Below are 20,855 nucleotides of genomic sequence, written 5' to 3' on the forward strand. Positions count from 1 at the left end.
GAAGACATTTGCAGCTGCTTTGAAGTCTACAAAGACATGTGGGGTTCAAACAGATATTTCTGTTTCTCCAAATGAATCTCTCACACGCCATGCAAAATGTTTACTTATACCATCCACCCAAACACTAGAAAAGGAGAATATAAAACTGAAAACACCCCTACTTAAAACAGGGGTAATAACAAGAAACCTGGGTTCCAAAAAGGCAAGTAAGAACCCGTTAAACAAACAGAGAGTGAAAGTTGCTCTGTCTAAATGTAAAAAATCAGAGGCTCAATCTATGAGTGAGTTCTCTGACTTCTCTGAAGAAGAGACCCACAAGGAGGTTACAAAACCAATGTCAGCTCCAAAAGAGAAACCCTCTATTAAATTAAAGAGGGATACCCACGCAAAGAATGCTGCCTCAAGCACATAATGGATTACAAAATAATCCAATGGAACTGTCGTGGTTTCCACAACAACTTCTCTGACATTAAACACTTGACGTCATCTACCTCATCTCTCTGTGTGGCACTCCAGGAGACTCATTTGAAACCTGGAGAAAGCATTACTTTAAAAGGATTCGATCTCTACTGCAAGGATGATGATAGCCTCAACCGTGCCAGTGGAGGTGTGGCTATTGTTGTTTCAAATCACATCCCATCCTTGCCGGTACAAATCACCACTGATTTGCAAGCTGTGGCAGCCAGAATATCTATTGGAGTAACTGTCACAGTTTGTTCTATATACTTGCCACCAGATGTCAGAGTGAATGAGAATGAATTGGACACTTTGGTTGAACAGCTACTAACACCATTTCTTTTACTGGGTGACTTCAATGGTCACAATCCTATGAAGACTTGACATCATCTACTTCATCTCTCTGTGTGGCACTCCAGGAAACACATCTAAAATTTGGAGAAAATATTTATTATAAAGGATTCGATCTCTACCGCAAGGATGATGATAGCCACAACCATGCCAGTGGCAGTGTGGTTATTTTGGTTTCAAATCGCATTTCATCCTTACCGGTACAAATAACCACTGCTTTGCAAGCTGTTGCAGTCAGGATTTCTATTGGAGTAACTGTCACAGTTTGCTCTATATACCTGCCACCAGATGTCAGAGTTAATGAGGATGAATTGGATGCATTAGTTGAACAGCTGCCAACTCCGTTCCTGTTACTCTGTGATTTCAATGGCCAGAATCCTATGTGGGGCAGTCCCAACATGAATCGTCATGGCAGGGCTATTGAAAGATTCATAGGCAATCAGCAACTATATTTATTTAATACAGGAGAAGTGACGTACTTTCATGCTTCAACAAGAACATTCACTGCCATTGATTTATCCTTAGCAAGTCCAAACATGTTTTCAGCATTTACATGGGAGGTTGGATGTAATCCACTCTGTGAGACTAATCGGGGGTAGGATGTTTACGAGGATTTTCCTCTCCTGCCACTTACTCGACTCAAGACCTTGAGGTCCGGTCTCGCTTGTCTAAAGGATGGGAAAAACGGGTTAGGAGAAAGGATCGTTAGATTTTTTCACCTGTCAGGCTCTGACACCAATCTATCAATTTATCGCGGATAGATACGCGGTTAATTCGATGGGGAATTATCACGAGCGATCTCGTCGAAGACTTCGGGTTGAGTATGGAGTGGAAATTGTCGGAAGAAACGCACACCAATCCAAGTTCATTAATAAAATACCCGTTTATTCCGGTTATTCCGTACATTTATACATAGTTAATTATTTAAGGAGTCGAAGGTACAGATCCCTTGCCTCGGGAATTTCAATCCGTATAGTTCATTTGTCGCGACCCTAACCGCGAGTTTGGAATATTCGAGAGAGAGCTTACATATCATCGCGAGTAGCATAAATACCTCTAGTTGTAGAAGTTGAAGGGTTCAGGACGATCTCGGAGTCCGAATCCTGGGCTCGTAACTATAGTTCGAGTTCAAGTCGTAATCAAAGTCTTTAGAAGACGGTGGCGACGAGAGGCAGGCGATTCACGGGCACACTCACAGTTCAGGAAAACTTGTCCCCCCCTCGGTGGGTTCACAGTTTCTTTTATATGGGGGGATATCTTCTCGAGATCTCTCCCTGTACGTCATAGGTGATGATCTTCTTTGACCAATGGTGGGTGAAGTGACTAAATATGACACAACAGTTAACTCATCTTCTACAGGGAAGTATTGTGGTGGGAACGGAGTTTTGATGAGCGATTTTTATGAGAAAATTTGTCGGTTGTTTTTTCCTTTTTGAGTTAACCCTAACTAAAAAAAAATTCGTTTTGGTTTGAAATGAATAGAAATTATTTGATTCTCAGCCTTTTTAAATCCTGGGCCTCACACACTCTCTAGCGACCACTTTCCAATATTTCTAAAATATCGAGGCAGAGAAAGCTGTGAAACAGCCCATCCATTACGCTGGAAACTTGAAACGACAGGTAGGCCTGCATTCTCCTCTTTGGCTAACATCACTGAGGAAGTGGTCAATACTGCAGATATCAATGATGCAGTTGAGGTTGTCACTTCCAGTATCATTCAGGCAGCAGAAAAGACAATGGGGAAAACATCAACTAGATATCCAAAACATCCTAAACTATGGTGGTCCAGGATAACATCCACTACAGCATGATTAAAAATCTGTCAAACAACTCCCTTTGTAATTTCCTGCATCTGTTTAACAGAATATGGACAGAAAATACTTTCCCTGACTCTTGGAGACTATCAATTATTATCCCTATTCCAAAGTCCAGTAAAGACCGCAAGAATCCCTCTAATTACAGATCAATCTCTCTTACAAGTTGCCTGTGTAAACTTATTGAGAGGATGGTAAACAGACGCCTGATGTTCCTCCTAGAGGAAAAGAACTACTTTTCACCACATCAGAGTGGATTTCGTAGGAACATAAGTACCATGGACAATTTAGTAAAACTTGAAACATGTATACGCGAAGCGTTTGTTAGACGATAGCACTTAGTGTCTGTATTCTTTGACATTGAGAAGGCCTATGATCGCTGCTGGCGTTACAGAATACTTTGTGATTTACATGAATTCAGATTGCGGGGTAATTTGCCAGTTTTTATAAAAAACTTCCTGCAGAATCGAAAAAACACCTATATCTAAACGTTCTCCCTTTCTGATTCAAAAACTCTTTGAATTGACCATTGGGCATCTTAAAAAAATCCAAAAGTTAAGGTCAGGAGATCTGCTAGTAGAAGCAGCCTCCCCTCAACAGTTAGAAAAACTATCGAAAATGAAATCTCTAGGAGACATACTGAAGTTAGGATGGGCAACACACTATCTAGGCCTTTTGTCCAAGAAGAAGGTGTTCCTCAAGGACTCTGAGTGTGACTCTGTTCCTAATTAAAATCAGTATCATAGCTAACTGCTTTCCTCCCAGTGTGAAACACTCTTTGTATGTGGATGACTCTCAGATCTCCTGCCAGTCTAGCAACATGAGTTTCATTGAGAGACAACTGCAAATTTCCCTAAATCGCATAGAAAATTGGTCCAAGACGAATGGTTTTAGTTTCAACATAGAGAAGACCTCGTGCATTCACTTTTGCCAAAGGCGTGGTTTGCACCTGGACCCTGAAATGTATATAAATGGGGTTAAAATTTCAATTTTGAATGAGGCTAAGTTTTTGGGTGTTTGTTTTGACCAAAAACTGACCTTCTTGCCACACTTGCGCAACCTGAAGAGTAGATGTTTAAAATCTTTCAACCTTTCAAAGGTATTATGCTGCTCATCCTGGGGAGCAGACAAAGTTTTTATGTTCAGGATTTATAGGGCCCTTGTCCGCTCTAAGCTGGACTACGGATGCATTGTTTACGGCTTTGCGCGAGAATCTACTCTTCGGATGCTGGATCCAATCCACCATCAAGCTTTGCGTTTGTGCACTGGTGCATTTCGAACTTCCCTTATCCAAAGTTTGTATGTGGATGCTTATGAGCCTCCACTGTCTCTTAGGAGAGAACAGTTGTCTCTTTTTTATTATTTAAAAGAGAAATCTTATACTAAACCTCCAGTTGATTGTACAGTATCAGATACTCAGCTGAAAAGGTTATTTGAAGCTCTCCCAAGTAGTGTCCCTACATTCGTTGTAAGAATGGAGAATGTAAGCAGCACGATTGACCTGAACATAAGCAACGTTTCACAGGCCGAGATTGATAGTACACCACCCTGGTCTACTCCTGTGATAAATGTTGACTTTAGCTTAAAGCAATTTCTTAAGGAATCCACTCCAGACTATATCTACATACAGCACTTTGCAGAAATTCAACACTAAGATGAGAATTTAATTACTATTTATACATACGGTTGTAAATCGGATGAATATGTTGGCTCAACCTTCGTTTGCCAGGATGAAATCGTGGCAGAACAAATTGAATCGAATTCATCTACCTTTACTGCAGAGCTGCAGGCTATTTATCTAGCTTTAAAGTATGTAATCAGAAAAGGTCATTGTTGTTGTGTGATTTACACTGACTCAGTTAGTTCCCTTCAAGCCCTGGTCACACTATGCGATTTCTAGCCGCGCAGGCGTCTGCAACTGCAACAAGCGCGAATCGCGCGCGTCTTCTCGTGGTCACACATTGTTCGTTGACGTTGCAACTCGGAAACACGTGACCCTATAATAAACCAATAAAATTACAGTAGCTTGTTTTTGACTATTTTCGTGAGTTTGCCGACATTTTACGTTCTACTTCAGAGTATTTACGGAATCTTAGCCACTTTTCTTATTAAAATAGCAAGCAGTTCCTTTTCTGGAATGAATAAAAGAAAAAAGGCGATTATTTTAATAGAGCTGGCGAAAATACATGAAAAGATAAAATCTTCGATAAAACGAAGAATTAAAATTTTACAGGTATTCGTGAGCCTGAATAAGCTCGATCAATCTCGATTCTGTAAAAGTATTAATCCTCTGACTATCCGCCATGATGATGAACTATTTTCAATGTTGTCACTGTATGACGTGGCATAAAGGCGTTTGTTGATTGGATGCGCGTTTGCAATCGTTGCGAGTAGAACAAACTTTTTGTTTCTAGTTGCGATTGCAGTCACGCCGGTTTTCGAGGGGGATTACTAGTTAACGGGAACAGCCGTTGCGGTTGCAGTCGCCTGCGCGGCTGGAAATTGCATAGTGTGACCAGGGCTTCAGGCTTTGATTTCATGTGAACCTAGTTCCTACTCCATAGTGATTAAAATCCGTGAACTGTTTTGTTATCTTCTTGCAAGGAATTTTTCTATAAAATTTTGTTGGGTCCCAGGCCATGTAGGTATAAGAGGAAATGAAGAAGCTGATGCAGCTGCATAGTCAGCTAGTCCTTCACAGTATACAATGCGTATTGAAGGTGGCGATTTGAAGCTAGTCGTTAAGAAAAGACTAGCGACGAGATGGCAAAATATGTGGAATGCACAAGTCCACAATAAACTACATGAGATTAAACCTATGATTGAAAATCGGATAACTATGTTGGCTTAGCCTTTGTTTGCCAGGATGAAATTGTGGCAGAACAAATAGCACCGAATTCTTCCATCTTTTCTGCAGAGTTGCAAGCAATTTAGTTAGCCTTAAAGTATATAAATCGGAAAGGTCATCGTTGCTGCGTGATTTACACTGACTCAGTTAGTGCACTTCAGGCTTTGATCTCGTATGAACGTAGTTCTCACTCCATAGTTATTAAAATTCGAAAACTAATTTGTCATCTCACTACAAGAAATTTTTTTGTGAAGTTCTGTTGGGTCCCAGGCCACGTGGGTATAAGAGGTAATGAAGAAGCTGATACAGCCGCTAAGTCAGCAAGTCCTTCACAGCATACAATGCGTATTGAAGGCGGTGATTTGAAGCTAGTCGTTAAAAAATGACTAGCAGAGAGATGGCAAAATGTGTGGAATGCACAAATCCACAATAAACTTCACGAGATCAAACCTTTGGTAGAAAATTGGACACATAATAGGCAATATGATAGGAGATCTGAGGTTATCCTTACTCGTTTGAGAATTGGACACACTCGACTGACTCATCAATACCTTTTGAAGGGAGATGACGAACCAGTATGTCAGCACTGCAACTGTGCTGTAAGTGTTAAACACATATTTTGCAACTGTGTTGCTTTTGATCAGAGTCGTAGACAGCATTTCGGAAATGCAAGCTTTAGAGACATTTTGGGCCAGAGGCCAAACCTGGATAATATACTGAACTTTCTGAAAGTCATTAATATGTATAGAGAAATATGATGATTTATTTATTGTATAGTTTTATTTACTTCATGGTGCATATTTAAATTATTGTATATATTTTTTGTTGTTTATCTATTTATTTTTTGTTGTTGTTTATTTATTTATTTATTTATTTATTATATTATAGATTTTATATATATACTACCATTGGCTTTTGAATGGTTAAACTGTTTTGTATATATGTGTTTTTTTATTTATTTTATACACCCAATTATACCATTTGTCGTGGCGCAGTATAGCCTGCATGGCTTTTGTGCCAATAAAAATTAACCAACCAACCAACCAGCAAAGTCCTCTCGGAAGGCATAGTATAGTTCTGCCGGGATGTTATCAATCAATACCTGGTGCTTTTTTGAGATGCAGAGCATTTATTGCAGTTTTAATTTCTTCTTTTGTTATTGTTTTGTTTACAACATGGTTGGCCCTGTTTTTTATGGGTTTAATGTTTTTGGTAATTTGGTTCCATTTTCGGAGGTCAGTATTCAGTTGCTTATACAGGTTGGTATAAAATTTAGCAAATTCTTTGATTATTTCCTTTTCATCATCTATTGTTTTGTTGTTAGCAGTAATGCTTTCTATATCATTTTTGATAGAATCTTTTTTGTTTTTCTTAAATATAATTTTATCTACTTGACTATTAATTCCTAGTTTACTCATTTTGTAACTTGTGTAACTATTTTTTATTCTTTTCTCTAATTCCTGGCTGATTTCTTTTTCAATTTTGTCTATTTCTTCTGTCTTTCTTTTGATGATGTTTTTACTTAAATCTCTTTGAAGCTTCTTTAGTTTGTTAAAATGATTACCCTTTATTTTTTTCCGTATTTTTACACTAATTTCGTGTATCTCTCTTTTTTTCTCCTGCCAACTTTCCCATGTAATATTGTTTTTACAGTTATCAAGCAGGGTTTTGATTTTGTTTCTAAATTGAGGATCGTTAATAATATCTGTTGTAATTTTAAAGCTGTTTTTCCTTTTAAGGTTGGTTGCAATATTTATACTTAAGTTAATCATCTTATGATCGGTTAATTTTTCACCGTTGTTGATGAGGTTAATACTTGATATTGTGCTAATTTTACCTATTGATTTATTGTAGTAGATTCTATCAAGACGTTCTTTAATGTCTATGCCTTTTCATGTATAGTCCCTATGGTGAGGGTACACAATACGGTACGTGTCGCTTAAGTCAAAATTATCGAGTAGCTTTCTTAGTATCTGGCGAGAGCCATCTGGCATGAGTTGACCATTCTTGTCCATAGAACTAAGGATGCAGTTAAAATCTCCAGCTAGGATTATTTTTCTTCTCTTTGCTAGGTATTGGGCTAGGTCTTCAAACACCTCTTTTCTTAGTGAAACTTGAGGTGGGGCATATAGGTTAATAATCCTTAGCATTCTTTTGCCGATTCCTATGTCGATAGCAAGCAACCTGCCATTGGCGTCTGTCCTAAAGTTGTGGACTTTTATACTCTTGTGAATCATTGTAATAGTACCAGTGCTTCTTTTTTTTGCGAAGGAAAGGTAGATATTATACCCAGTATAGATTCTTCTGAGAGTCTTAAGATCCTGGAAGTCAATCATGTTTGTATCCTGCAGCATTAGTATGTCGGTACTCTCATTGAGAAGCATGTTTAAGATATAGACTTGTTTTTTCTCACTTCGGAAACCAGAGATATTAATGGATTTAATATTGAGGTTATACTTAGCGAATGTTAATGTTTTGACTGGGACATTACTCTCTTACTTTTACTCTGTTTCAACTTTTTCTATCACTTTTCCTACCTCTTCTATTATATCGTTTTGAGATAAGCTAGCATCGATACTTATAGATAGAATTTTGTTTCTAAAGTTTATTATTTCTTTATCTTCATTTTCTTTCACTTCATTGTCATTTATATCTGACCCCTCTGTTTCTATATTGTTGTTTCCTTTGTTTTCCTGAATTTCATGGGTGTCTTTTTCAACTCTAACTATAGTTGCCTGTTTGTTTTCCTTTACCCTTTCAGATCTTTTTCTCTTTATCTCCATAGTGTTTATAATATCATCATTATCATTATGTTTTTTTTCATTTTCCTCTGATATTAGTTCTATCTCTTGTTCATTTTTATTATTGTTATTTTGACCTATTTTTCCTTCGTCTTTGTCTTAGATTGTTTTTGTTGCTCTCTCAATACTTCTTTCCCTTCTTTTTTCATAGTTTCTTTTTCTTACCCCCCTCTTTAGGATTTCGGAAAATGTTGGTTCGGGACAGCTATCAAATCTTCTGTGAATTTGTAGGCAATTGTAACAGTACAGGCAGTCTTTTACCAGATGTTACGAGCTTTTGCATCTATGGCAAAGCTTAATGGCACAGTCTTTTACTAAATGATCGAGACTTCTACATCTTGTACACTGCCTTTTCATCCCTGCATAGAATAATTCAACCTTACTGCCTAATAGTTCAAGGGAGTTGGGTAGCAGTTTTCTTGTCCTTAAAATGACCCGGTAGGTTCTTGTTTTTACTTTAAAATTATTGTGTGTGATAGTGTTCACTAAGACCTTAACTACTTTCCCATATGGGGTTAGTAGCTTTTCTAATAACAGCTTATCAGCTTCTGGAGGGACATGTTTTATTGTCACCGTGATTGTATCTTCATCTAAGCTTTCACAAATATATTGAAACTTTCCTACCTGGATTGAGTGTCCTACCATCTTTTCCTTGTCTTCGATGGAGTGGAAACCAACCTTGACGATGTTCCTGGGTTTGAAACACACTTGTGAGACTTTCCCTGTGTAACCAATGATTTTCTCGCATGCATCTATTACACTTGGAATGGTCATTGCTTCTTTCGCGGTGAAGCGAATTGTTCTCAGTCTCGCATATCTCAAGCGGATGTCTTCTTCGCATATGATGGGAAGGTCATCATCCTTGGCTGAGGTGTCCGGATCATGAGACTCTTGTTGGAAAAGATTCTTGTCCTCCTCTAGCTGGTTACAGTCTGGTGATGCCTCCGTTGGTCCATCGTTGTCAGCCCCTCGATGTGGGTTCCTGTCCGTGGTGAGGGGACCTCCCAGAGATGGTTTAGAAACTCTTCTTTACCATCCCTGGGATCTGAACGCCCACCCACGTGTTTGCTGTGCGTGGTATCCCGTATGCCGGAAAGGGGGATCCTGGTAGTTGAGGGGCAACACATCGTCCCCAACACACTGCTTTGGCCCCTGCTTCGGATAAACGGGAGGCTCAAATCAGACTCCATTTGAGTCAATCGGCTGGTCGTTGAGTCATTATAGACCTCGGCTTGGAGTCAACCGATCGATGCAGACCGGGCAGACACGTCAGACAAGATGTGCTCTTCTTGACTGCATTGTGAGGGTATAGCTCCTGGGAAACCCTGGTGTGACGGTCTATGGGACTCTCCCATGTGACGGCATCCCCTTGTTGGGCCCCATGGTGGGTGGGGTCACTAGGAGCTGAAATATTATTATTTAATCATGGATCCTAAACCTTCAAAAAATAAAGACAAGCCAGAAAACACTGCCAGTCAGCCATCCTACTTAATAGTGCATGCTACTGGAGAAAAACCTTTGTCAAAATGTTCCCCTTTTTTGATTCAGAAGTTATTTGAATCAACGATCGGACACCTGAAAAAAACACAAAAACTGAGGTCAGGAGACCTACTTGTAGAAACTGCCTCACCTCAACAGTCGGCAAAACTTCTAGCTGCAAAGAAATTGGGAGACATTGAAGTCACTGTCACACCACATGGAAGTTTGAACTCTTCACGTGGTGTGATATCTGAGTTTGATCTGATGTCTGAAGATGAATCAGATATTCAGATTGGCCTTTCAGACCAAGGTGTTACTGCTGTCCGACGTATCTCCATTCGTCGGGATGGCAAGTTAATACCAACCAAACATTTAATTCTCACCTTTAACAAGCCGACATTGCCATCTTTTATTACAGCAGGTTATCTGCGCTGCCCTGTCCGTCCGTACGTTCCAAATCCGCTGCGTTGTTTCAAATGCCAGCGGTTTGGACATTCACAGACATCCTGCCGTGGAAAGAGCATATGTGCACAGTGTGGGACTGAAGGTCACGAGAGTACTGAGTGTACCAGTACCCCATGCTGTGTTAACTGCAAAGATGCCCATCCTTCTTACTCCCGAAAATGCCCTGCATGGCAAAGAGAAAAGGAGATACAACGGGTGAAAACAGTAAACAACTTACCTTACCCAGAGGCGCGCCGAATGGTCACTTCAAGTGCACCACTAAAACAAAAGACATTCGCTGCGGCTTTGAAGTCCACAAAAACATGTGGAGTTCAAACCGACATTTCTGTCTCCCCAAAGGAATCCCTTACCAGGCATGCGAAATGTTTAATGATTCCACCAAAAGAAACACCAGAAAAGGAGAGTTTAAAACCAAAAACACCCCTACCTAAAACAGGGGTAATAACAAGAAACCTGGGTTCTAAAAAGGCTAGTAAGAACCCACTAAACAAGCAGAGAGTAAAAGCAGCTCTCTCTAAATGTAAAAAATCAGAAGCCCACTCTATGAGTGAGTTTTTTGATATCTCTGATGAAGAGACTAATCAGGAGGTGACAAAACCAATATCACCTCCAAAAGAAAAACCCCCGGTTAGATTAAAGAGAGATAATCTCACAAAGAATGCTGCCTCAAACACATAATGGGTTATAAAATAACCCAATGGAACTGTCGTGGTTTCCGCAACAACTTCTCTGACATAAACACTTGACATCATCTACTCAATCTCTCTGCGTGGCACTCCAGGAAACCTATCTAAAACCTGGGGAAAATATTTCTTTAAAAGGATTCGATCTATACCGCAAGGATGATGATAGCCACAATCGTGCCAGTGGAGGTGTGGTTATTCTGGTTTCCAATCACATCCCATCCTTGCCGGTACAAAGAACCACTGATCTGCAAGCTGTGGCAGTCAGAATTTCTATTGGAGTAACTGTTACAGTTTGTTCTACATACTTATGACCAGATGTCAGAGTGAATGAGGATGTATTGGATGCATTAGTTGAACAGCTGCCAACTCCATATCTTTTACTAGGTGACTTCAATGGCCACAATCCCATGTGGGGCAGTCTCGACATCAATCGTCGAGGCAGAACCATTGAGAGATTTATCGGCAACCAGGAAATATATTTATTTAATACTGGAGAAATGACATACTTCCATGCCCCAACAAGGACATTCACTGCAATTGATCTTTCATTAGCAAGTCCAAACCTGTTTTCAGCATTTTCATGGGAGGTTGGATCTAATCCACTCTCTAGTGACCACTTCCCAATATTTCTAAAATATCGAGGCAGAGAAAGCTGTGAAACAGCGCGTCCACCACGCTGGAAACTTGAAACGGCAGATTGGCCTGCCTTTTCTTCTTTAGCTAACATCACTGAGGAAATGGTCAATACTGCAGACATCAACAATGCAGTTGAGGTAGTCACTTCTAGTGTCATTCAGGCAGCGGAAAAAACAATGGGAAAAACATCAACTAGATATCGAAAACATCCTAAACCATGGTGCAACCAGAATTGCGAGGCAGCATTTAAAGCACAAAAGAAAGCATGGGGGATTTTCAGAAGATACCCCACTGCTAATAATTTGATAGCTTTTCAAAAAGCAAAGGCAAATGCCAGAAGAATAAGAAGGCAAAGCCAAAGGGATTCTTGGAGGAAATATGTTTCTAGCATAACATCCTCCTCTAGCACAAAATCAGTCTGGGATAAAATCCACAAAATTAATGGGAAATATGCATTTCATTCTCTGTCCATGCTGGAAAATAATGGCACAATAATCAGTGATATACAGTGTATTGCTGACACATTGGGTGAAACTTTTTCCTTGTCATCCAGCAACATAATGTATTCAAGGGATTTCCAAGCTTACAAAGTGCAAAAGGAAAAGCAACATTTAAACTTTGACTCCTCATCTAATGAGGACTATAATGTGCCATTCACCAGCATGGAACTACATACAACGATCTCTCCCTCGGGGAATAGTGCTGTAGGACCGGATAAAATTCACTACAGCATGATTAAAAATCTGTCAAACAATTCCTTTTGTAATCTTCTGTGTCTGTTTAACAGAATATGGACAGAACATACTTTTCCTGACTCTTGGAGGCTATCTATTGTTATTCCCATTCCGAAGCCTGGTAAAGACCACAAGAATCCCTCTAATTACAGACCAATCTCTTTGACAAGTTGTCTGTGTAAACTCTTATGAGAGGATGGTAAACAGACGCCTGATGTTCTCCTAGAGGAAAAGAACTATTTTTCACCACATCAGAGTGGATTCCGTAGGAACAGAAGTACCACTGATAACTTAGTAAACCTTGAAACATCTATACGCGAAGCGTTTGTTAGACGACAGCACTTAGTGTCTGTATTTTTCGATATAGAGAAGGCCTATGATTGCTGTTGGCGATACGGGATACTCTGTGATCTGTACAAATTCGGATTGCGGGGTAATTTGCCAATTTTTATAAAAAACTTTTTACAGAACCGAAGATTCCATGTCAGGATGGGCAACACTTTATCTAGGCCTTTTACGCAAGAAGAAGGTGTTCCTCAAGGCTCTATTTTGAGTGTGACTCTGTTCCTAATTAAAATTAATAGCATAGCTAACTGTCTTTCCCCTAGTGTGAAACACTCTTTGTATGTGGATGACTTTCAGATCTCCTGCCAGTCTAGCAACATGAGCTTTATCGAGAGACAACTGCAAACCTCCCTAAATCGCATAGACAATTGGTCCAAGATTAATGGTTTTACTTTTAATACAGAGAAGACCTCGTGCATTCACTTTTGCCAAAGGCGTGGTTCGCACTTGGACCCTGAAATTCACCTAAATGGTGTTAAAATCCCAATGGTCAACGAGACAAAGTTTTTGGGAGTCATATTTGATTTTAAACTGACGTTCTTACTACACTTACGCAATTTGAAGAGTAGATATTTAAAATCTCTGAACCTTTTAAAGGTACTGTGCTGCTTATCCTGGGGAGCAGAGAAAGTTTCTATGCTCAGGATTTACAGGGCCCTTGTCCGCTGAAAGCTAGATTACGGATGCATTGTTTATGGCTCTGCGCGAGAATCTACTCTTCGATGCTGGATCCAATCCACCATTAAGCATTACGTTTGTGCACTGGTGCATTTCGAACTTCTCCTGTCCAAAGTTTTTATGTGGATGCTTATGAGCCTCCACTATCTCTCAGGAGAGAACAGTTGTCTCTTTTCTATTATATAAAACAGAAATTGCATACTAAACCTTCAGTTGATTGTACAGTATCAGATACTCAGCTGAAAAGGTTATTTGAAGTTTGCCGAAGTAGTGTCTTCACATTCATCATAAGAATGGAGAATGTAAGCAGCACAATTGACTTTAACACATGCAACATCTCACAGGTTGAGGTTAATAGTATTCCACCTTGGTCAACCCCAGCGATAGATGTTGATTTAAGCTTAAAGCAGTTCCCCAAAGAAACCACACCAGACTGCGTCTATAGACAGCACTTCGCACAAATTCAACATTGTGACAGGAATTTATTTCCTATTTATACAGATGGATTGAAGTCGGATAACTACGTTGGCCTAGCCTTTGTTTGCCAAAATGAAATTGTGGCAGAACAAATAGCACTGAATTTTTCCATCTTTTCTGCGGAGATGCAGGCTATTTATTTAGCCCTAAAGTATATAAATAGGAAAGGTCATCGCTGCTGCGTGATTTACACTGACTCAGTTAGTGCACTTCAGGCTCTGATCTCGTATGAACCTAGTTCACACTCCATACTTACTAAAATTCGAAAACTAATTTGTCATCTGACTACGAGAAATTTTTTTGTGAAGTTCTGTTGGGTCCCAGGCCACGTGGGTATAAGAGGTAATGAAGAAGCCGATACAGCTGCTAAGTCAGCAAGCCCTTCACAGCATACAATGCATATTGAAGGAGGTGATTTGAAGCTGGTCGTTAAAAAACGACTAGCAGAGAGATGGCAAAATATGTGGAACGCACAAATCCACAATAAACTACACGAGATCAAACCTTTGATAGAAAATTGGACACACAATAGGCAGTATGATAGGAGATCTGAGGTTGTCCTTACTCGTTTGAGAATTGGACACACACGACTGACTCATCAATACCTTTTGAAGGGAGATGACGAAGCAGTATGTCAGTACTGCAATTGTACCGTAAGTGTTAAACACATACTTTGCAATTGCATCGCTCTTGATCAATGTCGTAGACAGCATTTTGGAAATGCAAGTTTGAGTGAGATTTTGGGCCAGAGGCCAAAACTTGATAAGTTACTGAACTTTCTTAAAGTTGTAAATATTTATAAAGAGATTTAATTAATTATTCATATACTTATTGATTATTTATTATCATATTTTTTTATTATTATTTATTATATATTTATATCTGTTTTGTTGTTTTGTTTATTTGATCTTATTCATGTTTGTGTTGTATCTATATTTTGTTATATATATTATGATCATTCATTTATTTATTTTACCTTTTGCCTTCGCGCAGCATGGCCTGAATGGCCCTTGTGCCAGAAAACTCGCACCAACCAACCAACCATTGATCCTGAGAATTTTAGTTTTGTTTTCATTGATAGTCATGCCAGTGAGGTTGCTGAAATTATTTATCTTTTGAATAATTCTTCTGAGAGTGATGTTGTCAGTTATGAAAAAATTGATGTCATCGGTGTGTGCAATAAATTTGGTATTACTATTTTGACCAGGAATATAAAGTGGTGTGATAAGTTTGTCTTTGCTAATCATGTTCAGGAGGGATTCGATATATATAGTAAAGAGGATCATGGAACAGGGACATTCCTGTCTTACACCAGCGTCGCAGTTGATGAAGTCTGAGGAACGGTTGTTAATACTGATTTTGGTCTTGGGTGCATGGTAAAGGATTTTGATTTTGTCAATTTCATAATTGTTTAGACCATAGGCTTCGAGAGTTTTCCACGGTACCTCTCTGTTCACCTTGTCAAAGGCTTTTTTGATGTCAACAGATAGGATGGAGAGGGGGGCTTTTCTCTTGATGTATATGTCTTTTATTAAGTTCAGGATCATTGTGTTGTTCTGAATTGCCCTGCTTTTAATGCCTGCACTTTGGGTGGGGCTGATGTGCGGGTGGAAAATGTTCTCAATTCTCTTGGCGATGATTATACTATATATTTTATATTCCATATTGAGTAGTGTTATTGGTCTAAAATCTTCGACCTGTCCACCTTCATTATCTTTTTTGTTGATGAGAATCATTCTGCTTTAATTTAAGTTGTCATTAAAAGTGTTAGTATTGAAAAGAATGTGGAAGATGTTGGCAAAATCGTCCATAAAGTAACGGTAGAGTTCGGCAGGGAGATCATCTATGCCTGGGGCTTTCCTAATATGAAGATCTGTAATTGCTTTTTTTATATTGTCCTTGGATATTACCGAGTTGATAATGTTATCATCCTTGTCTTTGATGGGGATTATGAGACTGCGGATGTCCTCCCAAAGTTTCCAATTGGTATTGGGTTTTTTGTAAAGGCTGGCGTAGTAATTATGGAAAGCTTTAATTATTAGATTTTCATCTGATACAATTTTATTATTGATGGTTAAACTATTGAAGTTGATTGTTGTTTTGACTTTATTTTTCTTTTTAAAGATAATATTTTCAGCCTCCCTGTTGATTCCTAGCTTACTCATCCTGTAATTTAGGTAGTTGTTTTTTGTCTTTTTATCAATTTCTATGCTTATTTCTTTCTCAAGTTTGTTTACTGCTACACTATCCTTCTCAATAATTTTTTGACTAAGTTCTCTCTGTAGCTGTTTGATTCTATTGAAGTTGTTGTGTTTTATGGTTTTCCAAGTGTTTTTGATGAGTTTTTTTATCTGCTTTTTATCTTTCTGCCATTTATCCCAGTTAGTGTTATCTTTGTTTCTATTTAGTATTTTTCTGATTTTGTTTTGAAAGGTGGTGTCAGTTAAAATCTCATTAGTGACTTTGATTTTATTTCTTCTTTTGATGTTATTGTTTATGTTTATTTTAACGTTGAGCATTTTGTGGTCGGACGGTCTATTGCCATTGTTGAATAGGTAGTTGACATATACTTTACTGATGTTGCCTAAATTGTTGCTGAGGTATATTCTATCTAACCGTTCGCTTACACCTCTACCTTCCCAAGTGAATCCAGGGAATTGGGGGTAGGTTGTACGGTATGCATCACTAAGCTCATAGTCTGTCACTATATTTTTTAAAATTTTGCATGAGGCATCAGGGAATAGCTGGTTGTTTTTGTCAAGGGGATCTAAAATGCAGTTGAAGTCTCCTGCAATGATTATTTTCCTCCTGCCAATAAAGTAATTGGGCAGGCTATTGAATAGTTCTTTTCTCTCAGAGAGTGAAGGCGGTGCATAGATGTTTATTATTCTGATCAGTTTATTGTTGAGTTGAATGTCAACTGCAAGAGCTCTTTTTTTGGAATCTGTCCTAAAATCGTTGACTTTTAGCCTTTTTTTGAACATGGAAATAACACCAGAACTTCTTCTGGGGGCAAAAGAGATATAAATGTTGTATCCAGTGAAAAGTTTACGAAGATTCCTGAGGTCGTCAAAGTCATACATGTTTGTGTCCTGGATAAGGAGAACATCAGTGTTGCTAGTTAATAACAGATTGAGTAAAAAGACTTGTTTGGATTCATCCCTAAGACCTGTGATATTAATGGATTTAATTTCTAGAGTTGTAGAAGCAAATTTAAATGTAGTTAGGTTGGGCTATGGTTCTTTTGCTTTTTCTTAGTTTCTTTCTTTTGACTTTAGTTATAACATTTTCTACTTTTTCAATTATTTCCTTTCCGGAAAGACTGGCATTTAAACTTATCGATAGTATTTTCTCTCTAACGTTAGCAGCATTAGCTTCCTGCTCTATCCTTTCCTCTATGCTATTTTTGCAGTCTTTTTGCATTGTTTGATCTATTTCCTGGAGCTCATTTGTGTTTTGGGCTTCCCCTATTACTGTTATTTTTTCCTTTTCTACGGTTTCTAATTGGTTGCTTTCATTCTCTTCTGTATTGTGTTCTTGTTCTGTTTCATCATTGTTTTTAGGATCGTCAGGAACATTTTCCTGTTCAGCCCGTGTAGCCCTTTGCCTTTCTATACTTTTTATGCATCTTTTTTCCTTATTGATATTTCTTCCTCCCCTTTTGCATATTTCCAGAATAGTGGGTTCAGGGCATCTCTCGAGCATGTTGTGAAGTTGGTTGCAATTGTAGCAAACCGGGCAATCTCTGATTAAGTGTTCAGGGCTTTTGCATCTGTGGCAAAGTTTAGTTTTACAATCTTTGATTTCATGCTGCAAACTGCCACAGTGCCAGCATTGCTTCTTGTGGTCATTGTAGAAGAGTTCAACTTTGCTCCCCAATATTTCAATAAAGTTAGGAAGAAGTTTCCTGGTTTTTATTATGACACGATAAGATCCAGTTTTGAATTTCCGTTCATTGTATGTCACAGTGTGGACTAAGACCTTAATTATTTTTCCGTAAGAAGCTAAAGCTCCCTTAACTATTTCCTTATTGGCCTCATTTGGTACATAGCGAATGGTAACTGTGAGCAAGTCTTCTTCAAGACTTTCGCAATTATAAGTAAAATTGCCTACCTTTATGCTGTGTCCTATTATTTTCTCCTTCGCTTTGACCGTAGTAAATCCTACCTCCACAACATTTTGCGGTTTGAAGCAAACCTGTTCGACGTTCCCGTCTGAGCCTGTGATAGATTCACAGGCTGAAATAATGTCCGGGATTAGTAGTCTTTCCTTGGCGATGAATCTGATGTAGCGTACTGTGGTGTATTTTTTCAGTTTTTCCTGCAGTTCCATGCACAGTTCAGGGTCATCATCGCCTTAGGTTGGTTAATCACTGTCAGGTGGCTGATGATCGGCGGTCATGTTGTCCAAGAAGTCTTCTTCATCATGGAAGCAGCCGTCAGGGGGGACAGTACCAGGCAGATCCTGCGAGTTAAGCTCTGCACTAGCAACTTGGGCATAGCTGGTGGAAGGCATGACGTTATCCATCTGGGGAAGCTGTAATCCAGAAGGGTATCCACGAAGGTAATCCCAAGCGTATCCAATAGGTATCCAAGTGGCACAAAATCAATACAAAAAGCACTCACAAAAGTTAAGCGTAAAGGCACTGAATCCACGAGCGTAGCAACAAACCACTGGGTTGCAGGGACAAGCACTGTGGTTGGGTAAAAGCACTGAATACAAGAGTAAGCTGGACTAATGGCCAAAGATCAATGTGCAGCAGAAAGAAGGGTAAAAAAAGGAAATAGCCTTTTGGTGTAAGATACCCAAGGAAAGGCTAGAAGGGGAAGGTACAGTGTCTGGTTCGGAAAGTAAAAACTTCCTCCCCAGAAAAAGTAAGGGAGTGGTGGTTAACCTATTGGTCAACCACCTCAGAGTGGTAAAAGTGTTGCCGTAAGATCAGCGAATACACGATGTGTCTCAACCGTGCAGGCCAATCTTCCGACGGAAAAGATAAGAGGGTAGGAAAGTGAAAGAGACTATAGCTAGTACTTACCAGATGGAGCAAAATGGCGAACAGATACTTTTAATTAAAGTTTATTAACCCCTTGACGCCCGGTCCCGAGTATACTCGGGCAACGTTTTCACTAGGAGTTGCCCAATCCCGAGATAACTCGGGCAAATTTAAATAATTGTACGTAACTGCTTGTTGCTCGAAATAATTCAAATAAAGCTAATTTACATTCTATTGGATGTTGTTGATGACCTCAGCAAGTTTCGTAATTTTACACGTAATAGAAGTTTATTTTTTGACCATTTCTTTGGTCCCTATCTATAGAGATAGTATATCGAATAGAAAAATTTGTCATGTATTTGAGTGTTTACGGTAACTGATGCACATCTGTCTACAAACCGGTCTTCCCCTGTGATTTGTATGAGAATATCCCGCTAATGGCTATAAACAGCTGTTCTCAAGGACATTACGCTAACTACACCGAACAGCGGCGCGTGTCACATGATCCGTCGCAATTTTTTTTATTTGAAAGACAATTCGTTTTTAAATAATATGCAGTAAAGGAAATTAAGTTATATGTTAAAACTTTTTAGAAATCTAATTCATAAATTGGTGTATTAAATGTTTTTTTAATTTTTTGTGGGAGTTTTTCCTGTAAAACACAAAAAAACAATGTTAGGTTAATGAGGGGTCGATTAGCATATAATCTAAGTAATAACAAGAAAATAAAAAAAAATTATCAGAAAATAACGTTACTGTGATCTTTAACCTCTTGATGTATGAAGTATTAAAAAGAATGGTATCAAATGAAAAAATCCTTTATTATTGTTTGAAAGAAAACATCTATTTTATCTGGGAAAAAGTTTAATTCGATTTTTTTCAATTTGTAAAAATTGGTTCCTAAATGGCATCTTTTCCTTTGGATAGCCAACTTTACAGGGGCCCCCTGCGATTCGGCTTTACTGTACTATTATTAGTTTTGCTGAGAAGCTGCCATTCGTCGGTTAGCGATAAAATAATTAAAAAAGTTAACAAAAAGTATGTAATGAAGGTAATCTAAGCTTTGATTTGCTTTCTTGTATTTGTCTCAACCAATAAATGTTTTCTCACCACTTCAGGCCATAAATATTCCGGGAAAGTTTGTCTCTTACCATTATAAATTATTTGGTAAAGTGAACTTTTCCCTTTGCTGTTACATAATCGGAGAAATTATGTAAAGAATTGAATGCGAAGTTACGTAGTATAGTCGATTATTGTAAAAACCGTCGTAAAAATATAAAAATAATGTATTTTATACATTATCGCAAAGAAAAGTTGTGTTATCTTCGACCCTCACATGACCCCTCCTAGGTAGTAATTAGAGAAGTGGTGAGAATAATGGCAATAACTTCTCACTCGCTGTTGCTAGAAGGCTGTGGTTTGTTTTTCGAAAATAAATTTACAATAATTCAAATAACATAAATTTGAAATAATACATGTAAATATTATTGTAAATTTGTGTTTTATGGATAAAATTAGATCAAATGATTTTAGATAAAAATAAAATAAAAAACAGTAACTGCAAGAATATATTCAACAATCTGTACGAAACAATCGATATATAAACATAACAGGATTGTCTAGAGTAATTTTTTTTATTTTATTTTTTCTTTTGGGATTTGACAATTACATGCAGGAGTGTCAAAGAACTTTTATTATAAAAGCTTATTTATATGAATATCTTTACACAAATACAAAAAAATTCTTTATATCACAGTAATACTTATTCTATAATAGTTTCTAGCCTTATATGTTGACATAAAAAGCTTTACAATAAGCTCCCACAAAAAATCAAAATAATTTATAATACACCATTTTATAAAATAAATTTATAAAAAATTTTAGTATAAATCTTCATTTATTTTATAATGTATTATTTAGAAACTTATCATTTTTCATGTAACACAATACTAGCAAAAAGACATTTGATACAAGCTTCAGTACAGATACGCAGCTGGACGACCTTGAAAACAGCTGATTGTAAACTTTCACGGGTTGTTCCCAACAACAGCCTGAGGGGAAGTAGGTTTTCTACACGCGTCTGATGTATAAG

General features: G+C 38.2%; 1 protein-coding gene and 2 pseudogenes across 1 annotated transcript; all 3 read left to right on the plus strand.

Annotated features, from left to right (window-relative positions):
• The first annotated feature begins 5,278 nt into the window (after positions 1–5,278).
• Positions 5,279–6,286, plus strand: LOC111637500 (annotated as a pseudogene).
• A 3,314-nt stretch (positions 6,287–9,600) lies between these two features.
• On the plus strand, positions 9,601–10,993 carry LOC111637505. Its single transcript, XM_023383009.1, has one exon. It carries the CDS (start codon positions 9,696–9,698, stop codon positions 10,890–10,892), a length of 1,197 nt encoding a protein of 398 aa, XP_023238777.1. The 5' UTR covers positions 9,601–9,695; the 3' UTR covers positions 10,893–10,993.
• A 644-nt stretch (positions 10,994–11,637) lies between these two features.
• LOC111637501 lies at positions 11,638–15,306 on the plus strand (annotated as a pseudogene).
• Positions 15,307–20,855: the final 5,549 nt, after the last annotated feature.

The sequence above is a fragment of the Centruroides sculpturatus genome, unplaced genomic scaffold (assembly GCF_000671375.1).
Source record: "Centruroides sculpturatus isolate CEXI.00-Female unplaced genomic scaffold, Cexi_2.0 scaffold1010, whole genome shotgun sequence".
NCBI lineage: Eukaryota > Metazoa > Arthropoda > Arachnida > Scorpiones > Buthidae > Centruroides > Centruroides sculpturatus.